This window comes from Cygnus olor, chromosome 14 (genome assembly GCF_009769625.2).
Source record: "Cygnus olor isolate bCygOlo1 chromosome 14, bCygOlo1.pri.v2, whole genome shotgun sequence".
In the NCBI taxonomy this organism is placed as follows: domain Eukaryota; kingdom Metazoa; phylum Chordata; class Aves; order Anseriformes; family Anatidae; genus Cygnus; species Cygnus olor.
This window is the reverse complement of record NC_049182.1, coordinates 14687958-14709646: the sequence shown is the minus strand read 5'-3', so window position 1 is coordinate 14709646 and position 21689 is coordinate 14687958. Positions and strand designations below refer to the sequence as shown.

Below are 21689 nucleotides of genomic sequence, written 5' to 3'. Positions count from 1 at the left end.
GAGATGGAAGAGAGGAGAAGCATGCTTCTTCCTGACACCCCAACTACTGACCGGGGCCCTTCCCTGCAGCTTAAGGTATTGGGGATCTGCCTTTTTTTCAGGAAACTCTTTTTAACCATTAGCTAGTATTTGGTGCATCTCTGGCTATCCCCAAATGATCCAGTGGAAGAACTCTTGTTCTAGGCCTGCCTTTTGGGCAGGATGGAGCTGTGTGTGTTGATGGATTCTCACTGCTGGTCCAGCAAGTGCAAAGCAGAGGATGTGATGTGCTTAATATGTGTGGTGTTGTTTCCCTGTTATGCAAATGCTGCAAGTTATGCAGGCCAAAGAAATTGAGTCCACCTCAGAATACACTTTGTTCTTTATTTTGGTGTTGTATGCAGTTAGTTATATTCATAATTTTAACAAGTCCTATTTCCATATGGTTCTGTTTTGAAAATGCTTAAAATAGTGTAAGAATGTGTCCTAAACTTGAGTCTGCAGTAATACATTTTCTACCAAATTTACCTTGTATCACAAGACTATGTTGCACTGTACATGTAATGTATATTGTACAGACATAGAGATGAGAGCTGAAGACTTTGAACTCAGTGCAGGATGGAAATACTTGATGGTGAAAAGTTTGGTGTGTAGCAAGCAATTTAACAGTACTTGTGCTGGGACAAGCACCCAATAAATACATGTCAGGACAGCTTGTTACATGCTGCTTTTCAGAATGAATTAAGTAGTAAATTGCACAAGATAGCTGCCAGCAGGAGCTGATTTGAGAAATGAGGGCTAATGGCTGCCTGTTTAGTACGGGGCTTTGTAAAGCACCCGTGTCTATCTGAGGGAGCCTTCTGCTGGAGCGCAGCCTTGGGAAGGCAGCTGACTCACGTCTGAATCAAGCCTTGGCTCCTCCAAAGGGCTAGATTGATTACCTCTCCTAGTCATCTATTTGATTAATAATAAATGATGTCTTCTGCTAATTTAAACTAATTGAGATTCTGGCGATTGGGAAGGAGAGATCAGCAGGTCCTTACTTCCCTAATGAAGCCACCTTTGGGGCAGAGGTGATGGCCTGTCTGAAAGCAGGAAGCCCCAGCTACTTGGAACATACCTGGTTGGTAGTGGCAGTAGGTGTGTAAAATCCATGCCCAAATCTGCTCATTTACTTCCTTATCACTTGTTAAGGAAACACTGCCAATGCTGGCAAGGGCCAGAGGCTGCATCAGAGGGGATTGTTGCTGGCACAGGCGTGGCGTGGGTCTGTCCCCTCAGGACAAGGTGCTGGGTCACATTGCTGCAGCCAGCAGACACTCCAGCCATCAGGCCTTCAGGTGCTTGGGGGTAGGTAGCTGAGCCTGCTGAGATACTTGAGCATTTTAAGGGTTTTTTCACGACCGGGGGTGACTCGGCAGCCTGACAGAGCACCAGTGTGCTTACTGACTCCTTGCTTTGGGTTAGGTAAGAAATGACTCTCAGGCCAAGACCTCTCAATTTCCAAGAGCAGTATATGCTCAAGTGACAGTTGTCTGGCAGTGTTTAAGAAATACAAGTCGCAAAGCGGTCAAGCAGTTGATTGTTCATGGAGTAGCTTTGATTTCTTGAGTGGCGGACCAGTAGGATATCTGCGAGTTCAATAGGATTGAAAAATAGATGGTGAAAATGTTATGTTATGGCTTATATTATGGAGGAAGAGGTTTATCATCACTTTTCTACCCAGACATAAAGAATATCTAGTATTTGCTTAGAAAAGCCAAGTTTGGGATACTTTGTGTCTATTTTTGCATGTTGTGTAATCCCTCTTTGCCCTGATGGTATTGCATAGGATTTTCATTCTTTGTTTCCATGACCCTTGTCTATAAATACTTGTCAGAAGATGTATTACACTGAAGAATTAAATCCACGCAGCAATACCATGTTTCAAATGACACTACAGCAACGATACAGAGAAGATTAGAGACTGAAGTTGAGATTTAACATGCAAATAGCCATGATTAATGACAGGTATCCAAGTTGGCTTAAATGAGAAGTGAATTTTAATTCGATGGGTTGATTAGTCTCATTATAGATGGAGCAGGTACAGTACCTGTGTTCTTTTGGGGTGGGGGGAGAGAGCAGGGGAAATGGCCAGAGCTGCAGTAGAAAGCCAATCCTACAAGTATGCCCGGAGGCTGCGTTGGTATGCTGACACACAGTTGACTCCTCTTCCTATCGAGTAAGGTGTTAGAGGGTCATTTTGCTGGGATTCAGTAGCGTTGTATTCAAAAGTGAATTGAAGCAAGGCGCTTCTCTTCTTAAAATGGTAGTGTGTGGTGATAGCTATAAAAACAGACTTGTATTTCTCATTCTCTGAATTCAGTACAAAAGGGACTTTAACTTGAGTTTGGACTCACGTTTTTCAGGACAGACTTCAGACTGCCATATCAAAACAAAATATTTTTGAAGAATGAAAGGTCAGAGAGGCAAAGCTGCAGTAGATTTGGTAAGGAATAAATTTCTACCAAGTTCCACAAAGAATAGTCATACGAAACAAACTTCTGTCATAGTTCTTTTTCTTTGCATAGAGCCTTTGTTGAACTATTCTCTCAGCATATAGTTGAATAACATTGTATATATCTTCCTTTGGAATTTAAAGGCTGAGCTTCCTTATGAAAGCGGTTGTGCAGGAGGGAAGTCATTGAAGTGAGAAAATAAGTTTCCAGCAAGTGGAGAACAGAAAAAGAAATCACTACAAAAGCAAACCCCAGAGAAGGGGTAGATAAATTGGAGCAGAAAGAAGAAAATAAGTGCAGCAGAAAAGATATGCCCAGTGCTGCATCCCTGCTTAGGCAAGGTGAGACGCCCATTTGTTTCTGCCACAGCTGCACACAAACAGCAAAGAGAAATCCCACCATTTCCTGATTAAAAAGAAGTATTGATATGCAGGCTATACTCTCCAATCTGAAATGAAAACTCGGCGTACCTTCTGCTTATCTCTTCAGCCACGTTCATGCTTTTAATGGTACTGGAGAGCAAATTAATATTACTTAAATCAAATTTGTTTTATGGCCTGCTTGTAACTTCTGCCAGAAAGGCTTTTTTTTTTTTTCCTTGTTGCTTGTAGCTGCACGGTGAGAAGTGCAGAGACATTTGGGAGATAGGTGTGTGTGGATTGTACATAATCTGTGTGAACATGCTGGTATGGTGGAGGATTGCTGCTGGAAAAAATCAATGGCAATATTCAAACACTCTTTCACCATATTCAAACTCCAGATATTGTATTTATTAGTGTGTGTACAGGCAAGGGAGTCAAAAGTTGCTGTCGTAGTTGAACACTAGCTGGATCTTGAGGGCTGGGGATCAGTCTGCAGAGCAGTCCTCTGTTATCAGCTGAATAGGCTGTTAATAGGGATTTTCTCATTAAGAAAAGACTTTCTTTTGCCAGATTGCAGTGTCTGTAGCTCCTTTTGATCTCCCTGAAAGATGTGGTTTGTGGTGTTATTTTTTTCCTGTTTTTATCTTCATCAAATGTCAATGTTTGTGCTGGCCATAAACAGATTAAGGGCAATAAATAGCTTGTTATAATTATATCAGTTATGCAGTAGATTAAATATTATGGTATGCTTGATAATACTATGTGCAGGTAAAACAAAGGTAAAGAATTTATTAGTGAACTGAATTTTGTTTTTTCTTTATTCAGAGCTGCGTAATCTCAGAGTGGACTGAGGAAAGGTGGCAATTTCAGGTGAAGGCAGTTAAATGACAGGGATCACAGTTGTATGTGAAGAAAGGGGAGAACAGCAGGTTGGGGACATTGGGCATCAAGAAGAGATTGCAGCAGGTCTGGGAAGCTGGTCTGCAGAGCCTCCCGGGAAGATGATATAAGAAAGCTGCTTGCTGCTGGAAAGGGCAGGCGATGATCCTGATTGTACAAGAAGATAAGCGCTATAAGGGACGAATACAGACAGAGCAGTGGAAGCATGTAGGGATAAAATCAGAAAGGCCAAAGAGCAAAATGAGTTATTACAACTAACAAGGGACTTAAGAGATGGCAATAAAAGATTCTAAAAATATGCTGCAAATGAGAGAGATGGCAGGCGAGGAAGATAAACACTGAGTGGTTCAGGGCTGAACTGATGGCTGATGCTTCCTTTAGCCTTCACAACCCAGCTAACTGTGACTGGTTGCTTCCCACCATTAATTGCCATGAGGAAAGAGAAGCAAGATGGGAACAAGGGCTAAAAATATTAGCTAAGTCAGACAACTTAATTTTGATGAAAATCACTATGGAGGACAAAATCTGTGTGATCTTATAGCTGTTAGAAAATACTTCTGACAATGGGTAGAGAACAGGGGAAATTGAGGAAAATCAACTGTATGTATGATGCGGGGCAGAGAAAAGAACTTTGGAAGTTAAAAACCATTTGTGCTTTCATTAGCAAAACTTCCCTGGTGGGGCTGTTGGAAGCAGTCAGTGCGGTGCTTCTTTGTTAGTGAGGTTTTGTTTTGAATCTACTGTACCTGACACTTTATAACCAAAGTTAGGATATACCATACTGTTGACATTGCTGTTAAAAATCCATTTAAAAATTCCATTTTCCATGTGTCACCCAGTACTAATAGAAGCTGGATCTGGTGATTTACTGCTCTGGTCAGGTATGTGCAGCTGGAGACACTGCTTTCTTACAGTTGGCAAGGTAAACTGACAGAAATTGGCATTCAGAATATCATAGCTCTGTACACTTTCATAGAATAAGTGCTAATATTTCATGCAGTAGTGTATAAAAATTATCAGCGTTACAGGAGAGGGGTTACACTTTGTCTTTCCTTTGGCTGGTGATGTCCGAGCTCTTACCCTTAGCTTCCCAAAGTGCTTTTATCTGATTAGTTGAATGGAGATAAATTTAGTCTTATGATTTTTATCCCTTTCTTAATGTTCTTCCTACCTTGGCAGTGGTCATGTAGAGCATTTGGTGAGGTGTGTGGTGTATTTTAGTGTTTGTTTTGTTTTGTTTTGGTAGGGCTTTTGTTTTTTCCTTAAACTGTGCCACTTCCAATGAAGTCAGGAGCCAGTGGCTGATTTTGACGTGGAATTGAGTTGGGTTGGGAAGACGGGCAACAGAACTACACTTGAGCTGTTTTTTCTTCCTTCTTTGAATTCTTTTTTGTCCTCTGAGAAATACTTTTTCCTAATCTTTATGTACAGCAATATACTTATGCATATTAATTTAGGATCATGAAGTATCATCAGCTTGTCTTTACATTTAATTTTTTTTATGCCACCTTTGCGTAGTCCTGATATTTTAAAGCTGTATAAGATGCATGCTCTGAATGCTGTCTGAGGGTCTTTAAATGTCACCTGGTTGGATGATTTGCTGCATTTCCATATAGATAAATTCTGTACAAATGTGAACCTAAGCAGTGCTGATCTTCGGAATATAAAGTAATGGAACAAGCATGTTGTTAATCTTGTTCTAAAACAGCTACTGTAGTTTTTTATTCATAACTTTAAAAAAAAAAAAAAAAAGAATAATAACAAATCGTGCTTTTCCATTTAAGAACCAGCTGGGCCTCAGACTTCCTGGAAGGAGCTCCTCAATTATTAGTTTGTGGGGTTTTTTTTGAAATGTCTGGGTACCACAAGAGCCTCAGTTATGAGGTGCCCAGTGCTGACAGCCCCACACGCGGCTGGCACAAGCTGGGATTTGGATCCCCTGGTGAGTAAGGCAGGGAGCTTGCAGCCACTGTCAGCAGTGCCTCGCTTGCAGTGGTCCACAGGCACCCTGGCAGCTGGCTGCAGCTCCCTCCCGGTGGCCTGAGCTTGCAGCCACTGTCAGCAGTGCCTCGCTTGCAGTGGTCCACAGGCACCCTGGCAGCTGGCTGCAGCTCCCTCCCGGTGGCCTGAGGATTGCTTTTACCACGTGGGGCTGGGAATGTCTAGGATGTGACAAGAGACGTGTGTATTTACGGTTCACCTTGCCTGGAAGGCTCCCTTTTTTCCCCTTGGGGGAGAAAGGGGGAGAACACCAGCAACTTGCTTTAAGAACCAACTTGCTTTAAACTTTCCAAGCATATCTATTCCTAAAACAGTCACCTACAAATAGCTGCAAAGTAGTAGCAGGATTTTTTGGGGTTGTTTTCTTACATTTTTTTTTTAAAGGCTCTTCTATTGTGACAGCTTTATGCAGTACTTCTTTATGTCCATGTGGGTGGATTTCTGAGGTTGGAGTGCAGCGGTGGAAGTGCTGCATTACCTTCACCTCCTACCTTAACCCTCACTGGTGAGACTACTGGTGTGGTATTGTCCCAACAGTTCTTTGACTATAGCTTTAAATCGTGTTCTCAGTATTGGTCTGCCACACGAGTTCAATGTAATCTGTGTTTCTGTCATCTCCCTTGTGTTTGCAGGCTTCTCTGTGCCCTGGCCAAGCAACCTCTTTTAGCTACTAAAAAGACAATAGTTTTTGTGGCTTTTTGAACACAATTTACTACTATGTGACTTCTGAGAGGTGGTGTGACAGACTGGAGTTTGATCATCTGCATGCAGTGCCTGCTTGGACTAAGGTAAAAATGAGGTGTTGTTCAGCAGCCCTGGCCTGAAGCTGCTGCTGTGTTTAACAGCTGAGTCAATTAAACATCTGACACTTCTGCTGAAATCAGCACTAACGGCACCATTGGCACTTTTCTCATCACTGTGTTGGAAATGGCATGGCTTGTCCTGAGCTGGTGCCTCAGGAAGCTGCCTGCAGAGCCCCAGCCTTGAGCAGCTTATGTACGTGCACAGCCAAGTCAATTCACTTCTTTCCTCATCTGCAGAGGCAGAGCCACTCTGCTAACACATGTGGCTATGCCAAGACCAAGCCAACGGGTCCTGCACTTAACATGCAGACAGTAGGACACACTTAAAGAACTGTCACCTCAGGAAATGCAGAAGTACCTTACCGGATGGCAACTTTAGGGGAACACACCTTGGATAAATCGATTCTTAAGCCTGTGCTGAGCATTTACCTGAGGGATGGTGGCAGTGTATTCTGCTCTGGAGAAGACTGGAGTGCAGCCCTGCTGGGGCTTTCCAGGACAGAAGCTGCCAGGAGTGGTTGCAGTAGGGCGAGCAGTGGTACTTTGTTCTCTGGCCAGCCCTGCAGCACACAGCAAGAACACGGGGGAGCTGGGAACGCTTCTGGGATGCAGGCAAGGGTATAGCAACATAGGCTGACAAACCCATTTCTGCCAGGATGACTTGATTCTTCCAGTCTAAATCATCTGCTTGCCTGGGGTTCTTTGGGCAAGAATCCAACGGTAGGCAGTGCTTTTACCAGGTCATAAAGAGCCGCCAACTGTTTTCCTGAGGTGTGGGGAAGTACCTGAATGTGCTTTCAGAGTGATGAGGCTCCATGTTAACGTGGCATTTCTGAAGAGGAAATCAAAAAGTATTCCAGTTCAGGTAACTTGTTTGACTGTAACTTATTTAAACACCTTCAAATGTTCTGTACGTTAGTGCCACCTCGTCGCTCTGCTGAAAGCCATCAGGGAAGCAATGAATTATTTCCTGTCCACTAGTGAGGCATGAAGAACTATTTTGGTGGCTATAGAGGGAAAGAAACATCAGTAGCTATAAAAGGAAGAGAGAGAGCGGAGACTTCTCAAATTAATATCTGCAGAAAGGCAGGCTAAGACTTCTGGTGGCAGTGTAGGACGTCTCCCCCTACCCTGCTTCAGTGTAGTGTCCTACCTGTAGGTGGAGCTGGGAAACCCACAGTGTTGTAACCTGTTGGCAGAGTGGAGCAGGCCTTGGTGTGCCGTTGTGCTTTCTGCAGCAGTCACCTCATGTTTTGGTTTTTACTTAGTAGAAACACTTAGAGAACACCTTTGAAACTTGGAAGCTACATGAGTGTCTAATTGATTTGCATTTATACTCGTGTATTTGTCCTGCATCTGACAATCTGCCTAGAATAACTGAAAGACCTGCTTTTTGTGGATTATAACATTCCTTATGGAAATAATTGCTGTCTTTGATACAAAGAACATTTGTCTACTTAGGCTATGAGGGATAATGGTGGTCCTTGCCAGAGAATGAGACTTGGGCTAATATTGGTTGTTTAGCATTACTAGTGATTGATTTAGCCTATAATTGCTGAATTAAATACATGCATTCTGTTTTGACTTGGCTGTGGACAGTCTGGAGCCCCCAGGTGTGTTGTATTTTTGAACAGGACTTTGCTGCCTAGTTGCTGTTGCACCTTGTGTACAAGAGGTATGGCATACGGTCATCTCCAGAAACCAGCAGGATGAGTATAAAACTTGTAAAGGGCAGTCCAGCTGCATAGACAAAAATAGTGTGCTAACTTAAACTATGGTTCATCAGGCTGATGCTTCCCTCCTTCTGTGCCCTCTGAGAAATTGCGGATGCCCTGGTGTTCTGTTCAGCTGTTCGGCCGTGTTCATATTTCTTGTTGATGGAGGTCTAAAACTGTACTGCCACAAACTTTGTGTGGAGAAGAGGACAGGCAAGGTTTGAGCTGAGGAGCTCTCTGCAGATAGTCCCATGCATCCTGAGGCACAGCAACAGCCAGCCTAGAGAGGACCTCACTCCGGAAGCATCTCGGAAGCAGGGGGAGACCGTCTGGAAGCAGGCAGGTGTGTTACAGCTCGGCTCCAGGGCCTTAGCCCATGCTCTGACAGCCACTCCGTCACCTTCACGAGCCCTGAGGGATCTAAAAGGCCTTCATAACTTTTGTGTTGTGGCTTTGAACCACCTTGCTGTGTAGAATTGTATTGTTTATGTTCCTTTGGAGATAAAATAATCAAAATCCTTTTGACTGATTCTCGTTTCATAGATTTATGAGTAATTATTTTTATTTTATTGATGGATGTTCTGGGCAGTGTTCTGAGCTTCTCTCAAAACCCGTTTCAACAAGCAAAAGTAGCGTTAGGTGACCAGTAGTCTGTGTTAATCAGTGTGCTCAGTCCTTCTGGTCCTTCCTTTTTTGAGATGTACTGACACAGGCATGTAGATACACCAATATAAAATATAACAGTATTAATCCCATTTTATATAAGTAAAATAACAGTAAGATATGTATGTTTATAATACAACTGCTTTAAATCTTCTTTTAATGTATATCTTCAGGCACATAATGCTTCACAGGAGAAGTGTTTCTGCTTTTGTGTGAGGGGTGTACAAATAAAACATGAGATCTTTGGGCTGATTATAGGTGGAGGCATGTGATCAAAGGGAAAAGGGAACATACCTGTGCTGGTTTGGGTATGGCAGCGTGTGAATGTTTTTGCCTGTATAACAGCTTAATTTCTCTGCAAGTGTCATAAGACACCTCTAGGGACTGAAGTGTTGGGTGTAATGAGACTACTTGTATCTGTTTAAGAGGTGTATAGATATTTTTAGGAAGCTTTGAAAGAACAGCTTGTCAGTCCTTCAACTTTGACAAGATTTTTTTTTCATTGCTACTTGTTCAAGTAGAGCACAATAATAAATTGCCACTTCGTTTAATTTGTGTTTCCTTGGCTCTTCTACTTGGAAGTTGAGTAGTCACCTCTCTTTATCTGGTTTTCACTAGCTTTTTTTTTTTTTTTCCTTTTATTAATGCTCTCGAGGGTTTGGAGATTTGGGGACAACAAGGAGAAAAAACATCTAATTTAGCAACTCCCCAGTATAAGTTGTATTTATCAAAGCTGGCACTTAAGTCTTACAGAGGTGCTGTAAAAGAAACCTTGCTCCAGGAGAACTAAAAGCACCCCCACGAAACCCACAAGTGCTTTCACAGCATTTTTACAGTTCACAATTAATTTAGGGGGGTTAAAAGAAAACTGCTGTTTGCTCAGCAGCTCCTTTCATGTCCCCTTTGTGCTCCTGAGTTTCTGAAGAACATCAGAGATAATTCCCAATTACCGTGGTGGTTCAGGTGCTGTGAGCCTCCATTGGAAGCAGTATTTGCACGGTGGACTAAGGGGCAGTAAGCAGGTCTGTGGAGGTTTTGTGGCACACAGCCATCCCTTGGGACCAGGCCCTGCTCCCAGCTTGGATTGAAGCACTTGATAGGAAGTGTTTTGTTGCCTTGCAGAATAGCTTTTTATTTTTTTCCATCAGATCTATTGCAGACTCGGCAGTGTAATCCAATAACATTAAAGCAAAGCAAAACCTAAAGGGTTTAGAGCTTCCTTGCGTGCTGCTGTAGGAGGCTTATAGAGTTCTCTCAAAATTCACTCTAGTGAGTTACAACTCAGCAGATGGACAACGAATAGGAAGATGCTTACAAAAAATCCAGAGTAATTCAGTAACCTGGCACACTGCTAAAATACTTTTCTACTCTGAGACCACGTGAAGGCAAAGGCTCTGTGACTGCTGCTCATTAAGCAGAGCTATGCATGGGTGATGTGTTACTTAAAAATAAGAGGAGGCTTCTGCAGTGCCTGTGTGCCTATATATCTTGCTTGTTTTCTGCATTAGAGTTTTTGCCTTCCTGCATCGAAATCCCTCCTTTTCGTATGGATTTGGAGTTTCCGCATTGGTGTGTGTGTTTTTTCCCCTGCACAGCTGTTCTCAGTTAGAGCATCTCCTGCCCAAACAGGAGCTGGCACCTGACTGAAGGAAGAAGTGAGGGTGGTTCTTTGTGTGATATTTTTCATCATGTACTTGCAGTGTGTACACGTAGGAGGGAAATATTTTCATGTAATAGTTTTATTTTTGGTAGAGGTAGATCTGGAAACATGGCTTGCACTTTGGATTTTCCCCTGGTGCTGTCAGGGGAGGCCATGGGCAGGGAGGGGGGAGGAGGACGGGGCTCCCAGGTGGGAGCCGCAGCAGGAGCTCTGTGCTGTTGTGCTTCCCACTGAGCTCAGCAAGATCAGGAGCACCGGCTGCTCAGAGACAAGTCACCACCTCCTGAGCATCATAGAGTCACCCGGACCCTGGGGACAGGGACCACTGCCGGGAACAGCAGCAGCATCCAGCCTTCATTCTGCGGCACCCAACGGAGAGGGCAACAAGCTGGGGCAGGGGCTGTGCTGAGCGAGTGTAGAGGAGACATGAGCACCTTCTAGTTTGCAGATGGAGGAGGCTTTTTAGCTGCTGAAAAGGAGTTTTGGAGTAAAGCTGTGGAAGAACCTGTTACATAAATCTCTCCATCTTTTTACAGTGAGTTTGTTCACCTCCAGTTGTACCAGAACAGCACTTTAGCTTTAACACCTGTCTTCCCTGTTTGCTTGCTAGATTTTAAGCATTTGCCATACTCTTGCCTCAGCTTCAGGTGGACTGACAGGGCAGGATCTCTTCCCCTTCCCACCTCACTGGTGAACACTTTTGGTCACTCAAAACACCTGTACGTGTGTAAGTTGCTCTGCCGCTTTCCTGAATGAGGAAGATCAGAGTTGTATACACACAGTGCTTCAGATGCATTTCACCATAGTGTTGTATGAGGATGTAAGTGCTTTCCTCCTTGTTGTGGAGATAATTTTCCTCCTCTATTTGATGTTTTTACAATGCACACTCCCACTCCTTAAGTCTCAATCTTAAAGAGCAGGTCATTTTTCCCTGTGGAGATTTCTGGTAGATAACCATTCAGATTCCAAGTGTTGAATGAGCATTGCTGATGTTAATTGCTCTTTTGTACCATCCTGGTCTAATTTTGAACTGATCACAATGAAAAGCGAGTTCTGATAATACAGAACCCAGTTCCCATAATAATGTTGTAAAATGCACATAATGGGTTAACATCAGCCCTCCTGTGTGTTGTTTCTTTACAATAAGCAATAGAGAAATTGGAGCACATTAATGAGTTACTTTTTTTTTTTTCCAACCACAGTTTCATGAATTTAAATTTGTATCTGTGCCTGAAGTATTCGTGTGAATGATAGCTACTGTCTAGTTCATGAACTGTCTGATCCCAAAGCTTGTGTTAGTGGTGACCCAAGTGCCAGGCAAATACAGCAGGCAGGATGCAGCTTGTGTTCCTCCTGTGTCTGGCAGCAATTCAGAAATTGGCTGGAAGTTATTTTCCGAGAAGAGGAAACATGTCTATACGTGCATCAGAGCATTACTAAGAGTCTGGGTGCTAGAAACAAACACATCTTTAACATAAAATATCATTGTGCTAGGCAGGCATCCACGGTGAGCATCATTCAGTTTTTGGAGGCTGCCTGCCCTTCTATTGACACCTGCTATATTGAAAAGTCACAAATTGCAAGCAGAGACAGAACAAAGGCACTTTAATATCTAGCAGCAGTCTGAGCTAGATATTTATTTTCTACTGCCAAGCAGAAAGAACAGAAACATACTGGCTTAACTTTACCAGGATTATAATCAGACATCCACCAGTGAACATGAGTGTAGGCCAAAGGAAAGTGAAGAGGAGACCTCTGGGGGGGTAAATTCTGCTCAAAATGACATTGGTCTGTGTTCCTCCGGGGTCATAGTAGCACGGGAAAGTCTGGTATTTTTTGAAATTGTTTGCAATGGTTTCTATTCGTGCTTGAACCTCTTTGGGGTTCTCAGAGTTGCCTGGCACGTAGGAGCACTGGAATAAGAAATCAGAATGCTTTGTTGTAATGGATGCTCTGACACAGGATTTGTAGTAAAGTCACATGGAGTAAAACGAGCATGCTAGTGCTGACAAAATCTTCTGTGGCTTGGCTAGCATCCCCAAAGGTGGTCTTGGCCTGCCTGTGTCCATAACCCATTCACCCTGCTTCCCCATTGTCTGCCAGCGTGTATATATCCTAAACCTGCAGACTTGCAGGTTTGAGTAATGTTAGTGGAAACCGATACTGCGTATGTGCTCAAAATTAAACTGCAGCTATGGGAGGTGCTGGATAGCAGCTGGGAGTGATAAGGGAACGTGCTCCAGTACCTTAGTGTTTCTTTCCAGTGTATCTTCAGTCTGATAGAGCATGACCTCCTGCCCCGAGGCTGTCAGATTAACCCACACCTGGAGACAAGGATAGTGACAGACACCCTCGTCCTCCGAGCCCTTGCTGTCTGGGCAGAGGACTTTGTCCTCAATGGTGGCTCTGAGCACCTTGCACACGGTTTCTGTTGTCCAAACGCTACAAAGACAAAACAAAAGGTATTGCTTTGAAATGCTTTGGCAGCACCTATTGTGGGTCTGGTGCTGGAGGTATGTCTGTAGGGGCCAGCCGTGAGTTGGTACTGGCAGAGTTTGGGGCTGCTCTTCTCTTCTATCTTCCATTTTTGTGAGCTCATCAGGAACATAATGTTTATTCATTGTAGAGTGTTCTAAGAAACTCTTCTGACACTCTTTTAATAATTCTATTTGCAGACAGCAAAAAAAAAAAAAAAAAAAACAGCCTTGTACTCACAATCAAGTGACTCACTACCTTTTAGTGTAGAATGGCACAATGGTGATCCCAATGAAGAAGTACATCATCATGGAGCACGCGACCATCCCCAGCCCCAGACACAGGGCTCTCGTCTCCCCTCGCTTCTGAGCGGTCACCAACTTTTTTCCCAACATGACTTACTGTTCTGAAACCTGAAATGTCTCCAATCCTGGTTTTTAAGAAAAGAAAAGAAGAAAGGGGAAATCGTTATTAGGATTGGCTACAGGTAATGCAGTTGAATAATAACTTTCTGAAATATCCCTGACATATCCCATTTTTGCACAACCCAGAACTTAAAAAATGCTTCTTTTGCTGTTGTTAGAAGTAGACTTTTTTTTTTTTTTTTTTACTTTCTGATATTTATCATATGCTGTTTAATAAAGCAGGAGATTAAGGAGCAGGGAGGGAAGGCTAGAAGGTGGGGCTGGAAAACCCCATTACTTTCAGGGAAGAGTTTTAACAGCTCAATTGTCCTCAGCCTTAATTTAGTCTGGTTTATGCTGCTGCTCATCTGAAGTAAGAGGCGCTGTGTTGTGTATTGGTGGAGGCTGCATGAAGGGAAAATCCTCCCACAGTTGAATCCTTTTTATACTCTGTCTTCAGTATTAGTCCAAAACATGGTTTGCTTATTCTGAGGGAGCTGAAGTAGTTAAAAACTTCTTTCTCATCTCTATTGTTTGGCCTGCTTAAAACATGCTATCCAACCAGACAGTGGAGAAAAGCTTCGTTTTTCTTGACACAAGTGGTATGATGGCACTGCCCAGGTGCCCAGGATCAGAGAACATTACAAGTGCTGCTGTCCACCACAGGCATGGGGGCACGGCTGCTGCTGCCGTTCGTGGACGTGTGTAAACCCTGCAGCGGTGGTGGTGCAGCACGGAGCTCCTGGGCTGCTCCTTTGATAAAACATCAAAGCATCAACAAGATCATTTTTACATTGCTAGAGAGGTCCTGAAAATACTTGCTGTGAATCCGTATCCTATTAAATCACTACAACTGATGTATAGGACTTACAAAGAGGTAGGACATAACAATCCTAGAGTTCAGCCCATCTCCAGGACCTATGTCACGCTGACAGCTGTAACTAAAGGTTTGTGGCTTTTGGTTTTTTAATAAAAATACTTTGCAAGCCGTAGGTAGGGAAAATGAAAGAAACTGACAAGATGAGTGTGTGTGGTGTTTTGTTTTGTTTTGTTTTGTTTTGTTTTTGGGGGGGGGGGGGGGGGTGAAGAAGTGAAATAGCAGGAGGAGAAAGGGAAAGTGTTGCACATATTCCACAACAGGTTTCAGTCCTGTTCTCATGTGCAGGACCATGGTGCACAGCTTCATGCAGTAAGTGGTGCACTTTCAGGATTTCAGCTCCAGGGGTGGTTTTTATATATCAAGTTGCTAGTACATAATATCAAAATGACAAGGTTGTCCTGAGGTGTCACTGGGAACAAAAAATGTTGTTATTGGAATAGTGAGTTTGGGCCCAGTCCATATTTAATTCTGCTGTAAGTAAAATCTCAAGGTCCACTGTGAAATTTCAGAGTATTTACTATATTGGACCGTTGTACAACACAGCATCTTCTTGGTGTTAAGCCACAGTGCATGCCTTTGCCTCCTGTGCAGCTTGGGCAGGGGCAGGACGGAGGGCAGGAATGTCACGGGCTATGATACCAGACCATACCTGAGCTCCGGTTCCTCCTGCCACAGCGGGGAGCGGGAGCTGGTGATAGACACCTGACAACCTGCTGTGTTAGCAAGAAATCCTTCCATGCAGCGAGGATGATTAATTGTTAATCAGTCCTGTTGGAAAAGGAACAAGTGAAGAATTGGTACTGCCAGTATGCCTTGAGGAGAACTTGACGTGCTCTGGCACTGCTAATATCCAAGTTTTAGCTGAGCCACGATGTTTGCATAGGCATAGCTGTCCCACTTATGGTGAGAAATATGGGATCATCAGCCCCCTCGTTACATGGCAAATAAGAACTATGGGACTACTAGCCAAAGAATTAATAAGAGGTGTAATTGCCCCATTGGTCTGCAGACACACATATAGCTGATGTACCAATAAGCTCGTCCTTCCTAATCGTTTTAAACTACCAGACCACCTCTTTAAGATGAGAGAGCCCCCTGGATGTGAAAATGGGTGTGTTTCAGAAGAGGGGAAGGCGTTTGTCCAGCATGGGGCGCAGTGGCGTTCCCTGTCCCAGCGCCGGGTGCTCCTGTGGCTGCTCTTGCCCAGCTCCTGAGATGCCTGCTCTGCCCCAAGAGAATAAGGACACATGAATTATGCAGAGAATGTTAACAAAGATTGCTCTAAAAATATCCAAGTGCTTCTATAAACACCGAAACGAATAGGCTAGGTCTCGAGGCAGTGTAAATCAGAGGTGCTTGCATCGCTGTGGTGCCGTTGGACCAGGTGAACTGTGAACGTGGTCCTGAGAACCGAGGTACGTGCTGCCTGCTGAGCTGTCGGTGCTGTAAAGTGCAGTGAGGAAACCAGCAGAATCTGTAGCGCTACCCTGTCTGTGTGCAGAGCTATTTCAGAGGAAAATCATGGAATAAAACATGGGAAAGCTACTGAAGTAAACCTGGTGTGTGTTTTTTTTACCTCCTTTGGGGTACAGATATTCTTATGTTGTTCTGAAAGCCCAGCTTGTTTTGGTTCTAAAGACACTTGACTCCTGCATGCACATACATGGTGTGTATGTGGAGTTGCCTCAGTGTTCAAATGGTGATTTTTTTGGACTAAAAATTATTCTCTTCTGCCTCCGAGCCCCATCACTGTATGTTAGGAGGAGCGTTGAAAGAGCTCACTAAATGTTTCCTCAAACAAAATCATCAAGTGTTTGAGAACTGAAGAGCTTCAGAAGCCTCGATAGGCCCATGACGTCTGTGAGTGTATTTGAATTAGAAGATGTTGGAGCACATAACGGGGATTTCAGTCTGTCTTTCAAGAGCAAATAAAAATGTATCTTTTGCACTGAAGATTGCAGGGTGCCTCCATAATTATTGGGAAGATAGAAGCTCCAGATCTTTTCAGAACGTGCCTTCTCCCTAATCTTTCTCCCTCAGTCTCGTTAAATTATACAGTACATTAGCTGTGCAATTCCAGTGTATAATCACAGCGTTGACAGCTGCTGGTGCTGATCCGAAGGATGCCATCTGCTCAGGTTTGGAGCCGAGGCCACTGCTCGGATTAGCAGCTGTGTGGGAGGCTCTGGGGGAAGCCCCTGCCTCCTTCCAGCTCCAGAGGAGTTGCCAGTGCTGTGGCCTCTGGGTGGGACCTCTGGGCTGCCCCAGGCTGCCCTGCACCTGGGTGCAGAGGTAGTCAGGGGATTGTGGCTCTGAATGCCTGCCTCTCTCCTGCCTCTCCCTCAAGCAGAAGGAAGTGCTGAACCCTTCTCTCAAATGTAAGGTGGGAATAAATATTAACAGGGAGACAGTCAGTTGTTTGAGCTGCTTTATCCTACACCATCTGGTGAGTTGCCAGTGAGCACTTCTCTGCTTTCAGTTGAGCAGCGAGTGATGCCCCATCACGCTCAGAACAGCAGTGCAAGTCGTCTGCCTCTAAAGCAAGAGGAGGTTTTAAACAGGCTCAAACCCTTTGGCCTCCACTGCCTCCGAACACAAAATTGCCATTTGCCTTCTCGTATTGTGCCAACTCCATGGTCATCTGATTCGTTCTCCAAGCACCTCGTGCAGACAAGACAAGAGCTGCTGGTGTTGCTGGCTGTGTAAGAAGAACAGTGTGTGCTTTGCCAGTGTATTGGCCAAGTACCTCATGTGGAAACCAGAAGGCAACTGCAGTTTTTAGGCCTAAAAGTAAAAGCTCTTTACTGGTTATTCTGCTGTGGCAGAGCTGTACAGTTAATATTTTTACTAGTGTCTCTTAATAGAATTAGTCTTATCAGCTGCATGTGCTTATTTGTTTCTATGGCTGTTTTTAGCAGTTTGGATTCTTCTTTCTTTCAGTCCTGTCCTTACCCTTTTGTCTTCTCCTGCCCCACCATTTACACCCTAAAAAACACTTCTCACATCCCAGAAATGAAGTCAGAACTGCATTCACACTGGCACTTGGTTCTTCCTTCCCTGCCCCATCTCCTGTTTTTAGCATTTACAACTATTTCTTGCTGCTAACAGGTTCATTTTCCCCGGTGATGCTGGGGCCTGAGAGCACCGATTTTGCTCACTGCAAAGTAAGAGACCCATTACTTAAGGTGTGTTCTGCACCTCTGGGACCACCAATATTGCATGCAGAGTAAGGTGATGCTGAGCCTCAGTGGAAGTGTGCACAGAAAAGCTGATTCTACAGCGCACTCGTGCAGCTGTCTTGGAAACCTGAAGAATCAGTATTATGCCTGCATAACATGATACAATTACATCCATTTTATGAAATATGCAGTACCCGTTTGCTTTATTTAAGAGCTGTTTACCTGATGTGACACCAGTGTGAATTAAGTTAGCTTTTTGTTTAAAAAAAATTATGCAGTTTAAGATTATATGAATGTTAGCTTTTAAATGCGGTGGTTCTTTTGAAAAAATAAAAAGCTCAGTTTAGTACTTCTGAAATCTTTCTGGGCACCTCTCTGGGTTTCTGTGTAGTACAGGACTGTACAAAATTATTCAGTTTGAGGGGCTTTCAAAGAAGGCAGCACCGAGTTCAGGTGGTTCCTCTCTCACTTGCCCTAGAGGTGAGATGAGCGCTCCGCAGCACTCCCTTAGGGGCTGTGCTGCGCACCCGAAGCCACGAAACTCCTGGGAGTGGAGATCCCCTGCGGCTGTGGACTCCTAAGACTCTGGGGTATGCGAAAATACCACCGTTACCTTTGTTACCATTGCTAGTAATTATGGAGAGTTACCAAATCGCATGCAGTTATAGAAGAGAGAACAACGTAGCCCGTGTGCTACAGAAAAGTTGTGTGGGTTTCCTCTGCAGTGCTGGGGGTTTAGGACTGTTGCTTCCAAAACCATTGCTTTTTGAAAACCAAAGCTATTGCATGCTCAGAAGGAAAAAGAGTTGTTTTAAAAGTATACTTACTGTTTCTGATGAAATGCTGCTTTCTGTGATGAAAAAGCCTTCTGTTACATGACAGACCGGGTATAAGGCCTTTTCTGGGCGAGATGAAGCCGTGCAGCTTCGGGCTGAAAGGGATTTTGTGGGGGGTTTGCTGGTTTGGTTTTTTTCCTGTACTTCTCTGGGTTTGCATTGCTGTGGCTGAACTCGGCACTCAGTTCCCCTATTGTGAGGCTTGCTGTAACCATACATGGTAAGGTATGAAAGTGCTGTCCTTTTTCAGATTAATTGCTGAAACCAGGAAGCTACAATGCTAAGACCAACCACGGCTGAAGGGACCGAGCTTTCTCGTGCACCAGGACCCTTTACCACACATCCCACATCCCCGTGGGTTTGTCTTACGTTGCTCTCCTACTCTTCTTGTTCAGCCTTTTAGTTTAGAAATCCATTGGGTCCTTTGGGTAAGATTGGAAGAATTGACTTAAAACTGACTAGAAGTGTTAGGAAATGTTTTAAAGTTCCAAACTGATGCTCTATAGCAATCTGCCCCTCCTTGGGTCCCGGGGAAGGTGGCAGGAGGGCAGGGCAAGGGCTGGGGGGTCCTGCAGGACGAGGGCAGCTCGAGGGGAGTTGGGGCAGCAGGAACTGGGAAGTGTGGGGCATGGGAGGGGAAAAGCAGATCGGGGCCTTGTGTGAATGTTCATGTGCTTATGTGCGTGGGTGGGTATGTGTGTGCGCAAGCGTATATCACATTCTTCTCATGGAGGCTATCTGGCTCCTTGTTCTGAAGCTGTATGAGACCTGCAGCGGGGATGCAATGAGCACAAATCCCCAGCGAGCTTCAGGGCTTGGCTTATTCCTTCCTGTAGGGCCCCGAGAGTTCACCCCTGGGGTTCGGTTGTGTTCCCAAAGGCGCAGGTTGCTTCCTGGAAGTATTGGTGATTAACAGAGAAAGGTGAGAAGTGCTGGGGCGGGCTGGTGGATGGATGCTGGGAAGCAGCGCACGTGTCACTGTGTCACCCATGCCCAAGGAAGGGCCCCTGCAGGGTGACTTCCAATGGAGCATTGCTGCAACAGCCTAAGCTCCCCTCAGCTGTGAAATCCAGCAAGGAAGTTAAAATGCACAATCAGTTTGGGGCTTTTTTAGTTCATCAGGAAGCAACAAATGGACATACTGATATCTCCTGTGTCCAGAATAAATAATGAGCATCAGTGAACCTTTTTGACCTTTCCGCAGTACTCCTTAACTTTCACCTGGGAAGACAGAGAAAAACTTGGGCAGCAGCGGGAGATGATTTCCGTGCACCCCAAACCTGAGCAGTTGGTCATTAAAGCTGTTTCAGCGTAAGCTGGTCTTTCAGGTTTGCTTTTGATAAAAAATTGGAAGCTGGCGTGTTCAGAGAGTTCAAGCTGTCTGAAGTTTACAGATGAATCCCCCCCCCAAATTACCTTTTTTTATTACTGATGCAGAAGAGAGCACACAGAGCTAACTTGGATTGAGATAACTGAGTTAGACATTTACAGCTAAGTAAGATGAAGCCTGCTCGCATCATTTAGATTGGAAAGATTTATGATCGTAGTCACTTTTTAATATTTGAGAAATGATGTAGCAAAATTGGAAGAATGGCATTTGAAGTTTGGAAAAAAGCCCTGTGAACAAAAGTTATTTCCAGCTAAAACGTGATCTGGTTTGGTGGACTTCTCTGTCCTTGTTTGATACTTGGAAAACCAGCCTGGATATTTCCAAGATGCTTGCTCTGGCTCAAGCAGAAGCCATGCTTTTAATGAGAAATTGTAGGAGTGATTTTTGGGTTGCCTGATTCAGGAGTCAAGGCAGAAAGCAGGGTAACCCCTGCTGCCTGCATTCCTGAGTCCAGGTCTGGCTGTTTCCTCCTGCTGTCCTTAAGTCAGCTGACAGATCTACGCGGTACAGTAGTGGGTCTGTATTTAGCGGCTGCACTAAGGAGTTTCACCGCAAAATTGACACGGACCGTTCCACAGGCAAAGCACAGATTCAATTTGTGAAGTTCCTCGGTGACCGAAGGAGGTGGTGTTAGTGCTCCGGCTTGGTGTGAAGACCTCTGGTGCTCCATTTGAACGGAGGGAAGCAGCGCTCCAGGTGTGGTGCTGCACCTCGCCTCTCGTGCTGCGTTTGCTCTCAGGGGTCCCTGCAAACTAACCCCCAAACCCAACGTGCATGGGCTAAAGGGAGGTGCTGTGCTGATACCCACTGCTGGCACTTGGACATCTGGCAGGCTGCTGTCCTGTGCTGGGCGATGTGTGTGTGTGACAGCTGTATCAATGCAAGCCAAACGTTTGGTATAACGTGAACTGTAATTCTGTGCTAGTCTAAAATAAGCCTTGTTGTGTTAGAAGCACATCGAATATTTTTTTTGCTGCTTGAGGAGGTGAGGAGCAATCCTGGTGACCCTTTTGCCCTGGTGCTCCCTGGCCATGCAGATGCTGCGGGGCACCCCGAACGGGCTTGCCTGTGTGCTGCTGGCAGGGTTTCCCTGGTCTCAAGGAGCATGGGACCAGTTGCAGCCCTGGGTGAGGATCTGCTGCTGGAGCAGCACCTCTGCTGCTCATTTTCAAGCTGTGTGTCTGGCACTGCCCCGTTCCTCCTGGCCATGCGCTGCCCAGGAGCGGGGATGTGGGGTGCTGCCAGGAGGGCACCGCTCCTGAGAGGGCTCCCAGTGCGGGCAGCAGAAGGAACCGAGGCTGCTTAGGCCAGCAGTCCTCTTTCCTAACCAAGATTAAAAACAAACAAACAAAAAAAACACTGAAGAGGCCTTCCCAAGCTTTGCTTGGGGTGCTGTTTTAGTGTTCACTCCCTGATTATAGCTTGGGAAGAAAAAGGAAGAGAAACACTATCAGGGGTATGCTTTCTGGAACTGCCAATGCTCAATTTTGAACGCGAACAAGTTTCTTGTCAATGTCTTGCAACCCACTTACTGTATTTTAATGTATTAAACCCTTGGGCTAAAGCAAAAATAAACAAAACTTGAGGGTTGATTTCCTGTGTTTCTTTTTAAAAATAAGCAGTGCATCGACTTGAAAAAACTGCGGTGACTGTGAGTTAGTGAAGCATCTGCGTTTAAAATAGAGCTCCAGAACTGTAAGAAGCTGTCAGACCAAGAGGATTAAGATAGATATTCCTGAGGAATTATTTTCTTTGCAAGTGCTAGTGGAAGAAAAAACGTGAGAGAAGGCATGAGTTTACAGCTCTGAAAGAGAAATTGTACAAACGTTAGCATACAAGGACTGAACTTCTGTAATAAAAAATAGAAAAATAAAAAATATAAAATTTAATATAAAAATAAAAATATAAGGGGTCTGCAGACCTTACAGCAGTGGCAGGGAAAAC

The 21689-nt window shown here is 44.5% G+C and overlaps 2 protein-coding genes across 6 annotated transcripts in view; one reads left to right on the top strand and one right to left on the bottom strand.

Moving 5' to 3' along the window:
* Nucleotides 1-21689, top strand: part of KCNIP1 (potassium voltage-gated channel interacting protein 1) — a 376078-nt gene that overhangs the window by 18216 nt on the left and 336173 nt on the right. Inside the window, exon 1 of one of the 4 annotated variants that reach the window (XM_040573630.1) lies at nucleotides 17923-18109. The exons of the other annotated variants lie outside the window; for them this stretch is intronic. The gene's annotated coding sequence lies outside the window, so the exon portion shown is untranslated. Of the gene's footprint in view, nucleotides 1-17922; nucleotides 18110-21689 lie in introns of those variants that run through there. 4 annotated transcript variants of the gene reach the window in all.
* Nucleotides 12182-18540, bottom strand: KCNMB1 (potassium calcium-activated channel subfamily M regulatory beta subunit 1). Of its 2 annotated transcripts, XM_040573637.1 has the most exons (5): nucleotides 18347-18540; nucleotides 14990-15108; nucleotides 13315-13486; nucleotides 12828-13023; nucleotides 12182-12494 (listed from the first exon to the last, which is right to left on the bottom strand). In XM_040573637.1, the coding sequence occupies exons 3-5, from the start codon at nucleotides 13449-13451 to the stop codon at nucleotides 12225-12227; spliced, it is 603 nt and encodes a 200-aa protein (XP_040429571.1). In that variant the 5' UTR covers nucleotides 13452-13486; nucleotides 14990-15108; nucleotides 18347-18540; the 3' UTR covers nucleotides 12182-12224. The 2 variants fall into 2 exon arrangements, with proteins under 2 accessions (XP_040429571.1, XP_040429570.1); XM_040573636.1 differs by lacking the exon at nucleotides 14990-15108.

Coding starts and splice junctions, on each gene's coding strand:
- KCNMB1 (XM_040573637.1), bottom strand. CDS start 13,451: ATGTTGGGAAAAAAGTTGGTGACCGCTCAGAAGCGAGGGGAGACGAGA. Junction 13,024..13,314: donor GTGCCATTCTACACTAAAAG/GTAGTGAGTCAC, acceptor TTGTCTTTGTAG/CGTTTGGACAACAGAAACCG. Junction 12,495..12,827: donor CACTGGAAAGAAACACTAAG/GTACTGGAGCAC, acceptor TTCTTATTCCAG/TGCTCCTACGTGCCAGGCAA.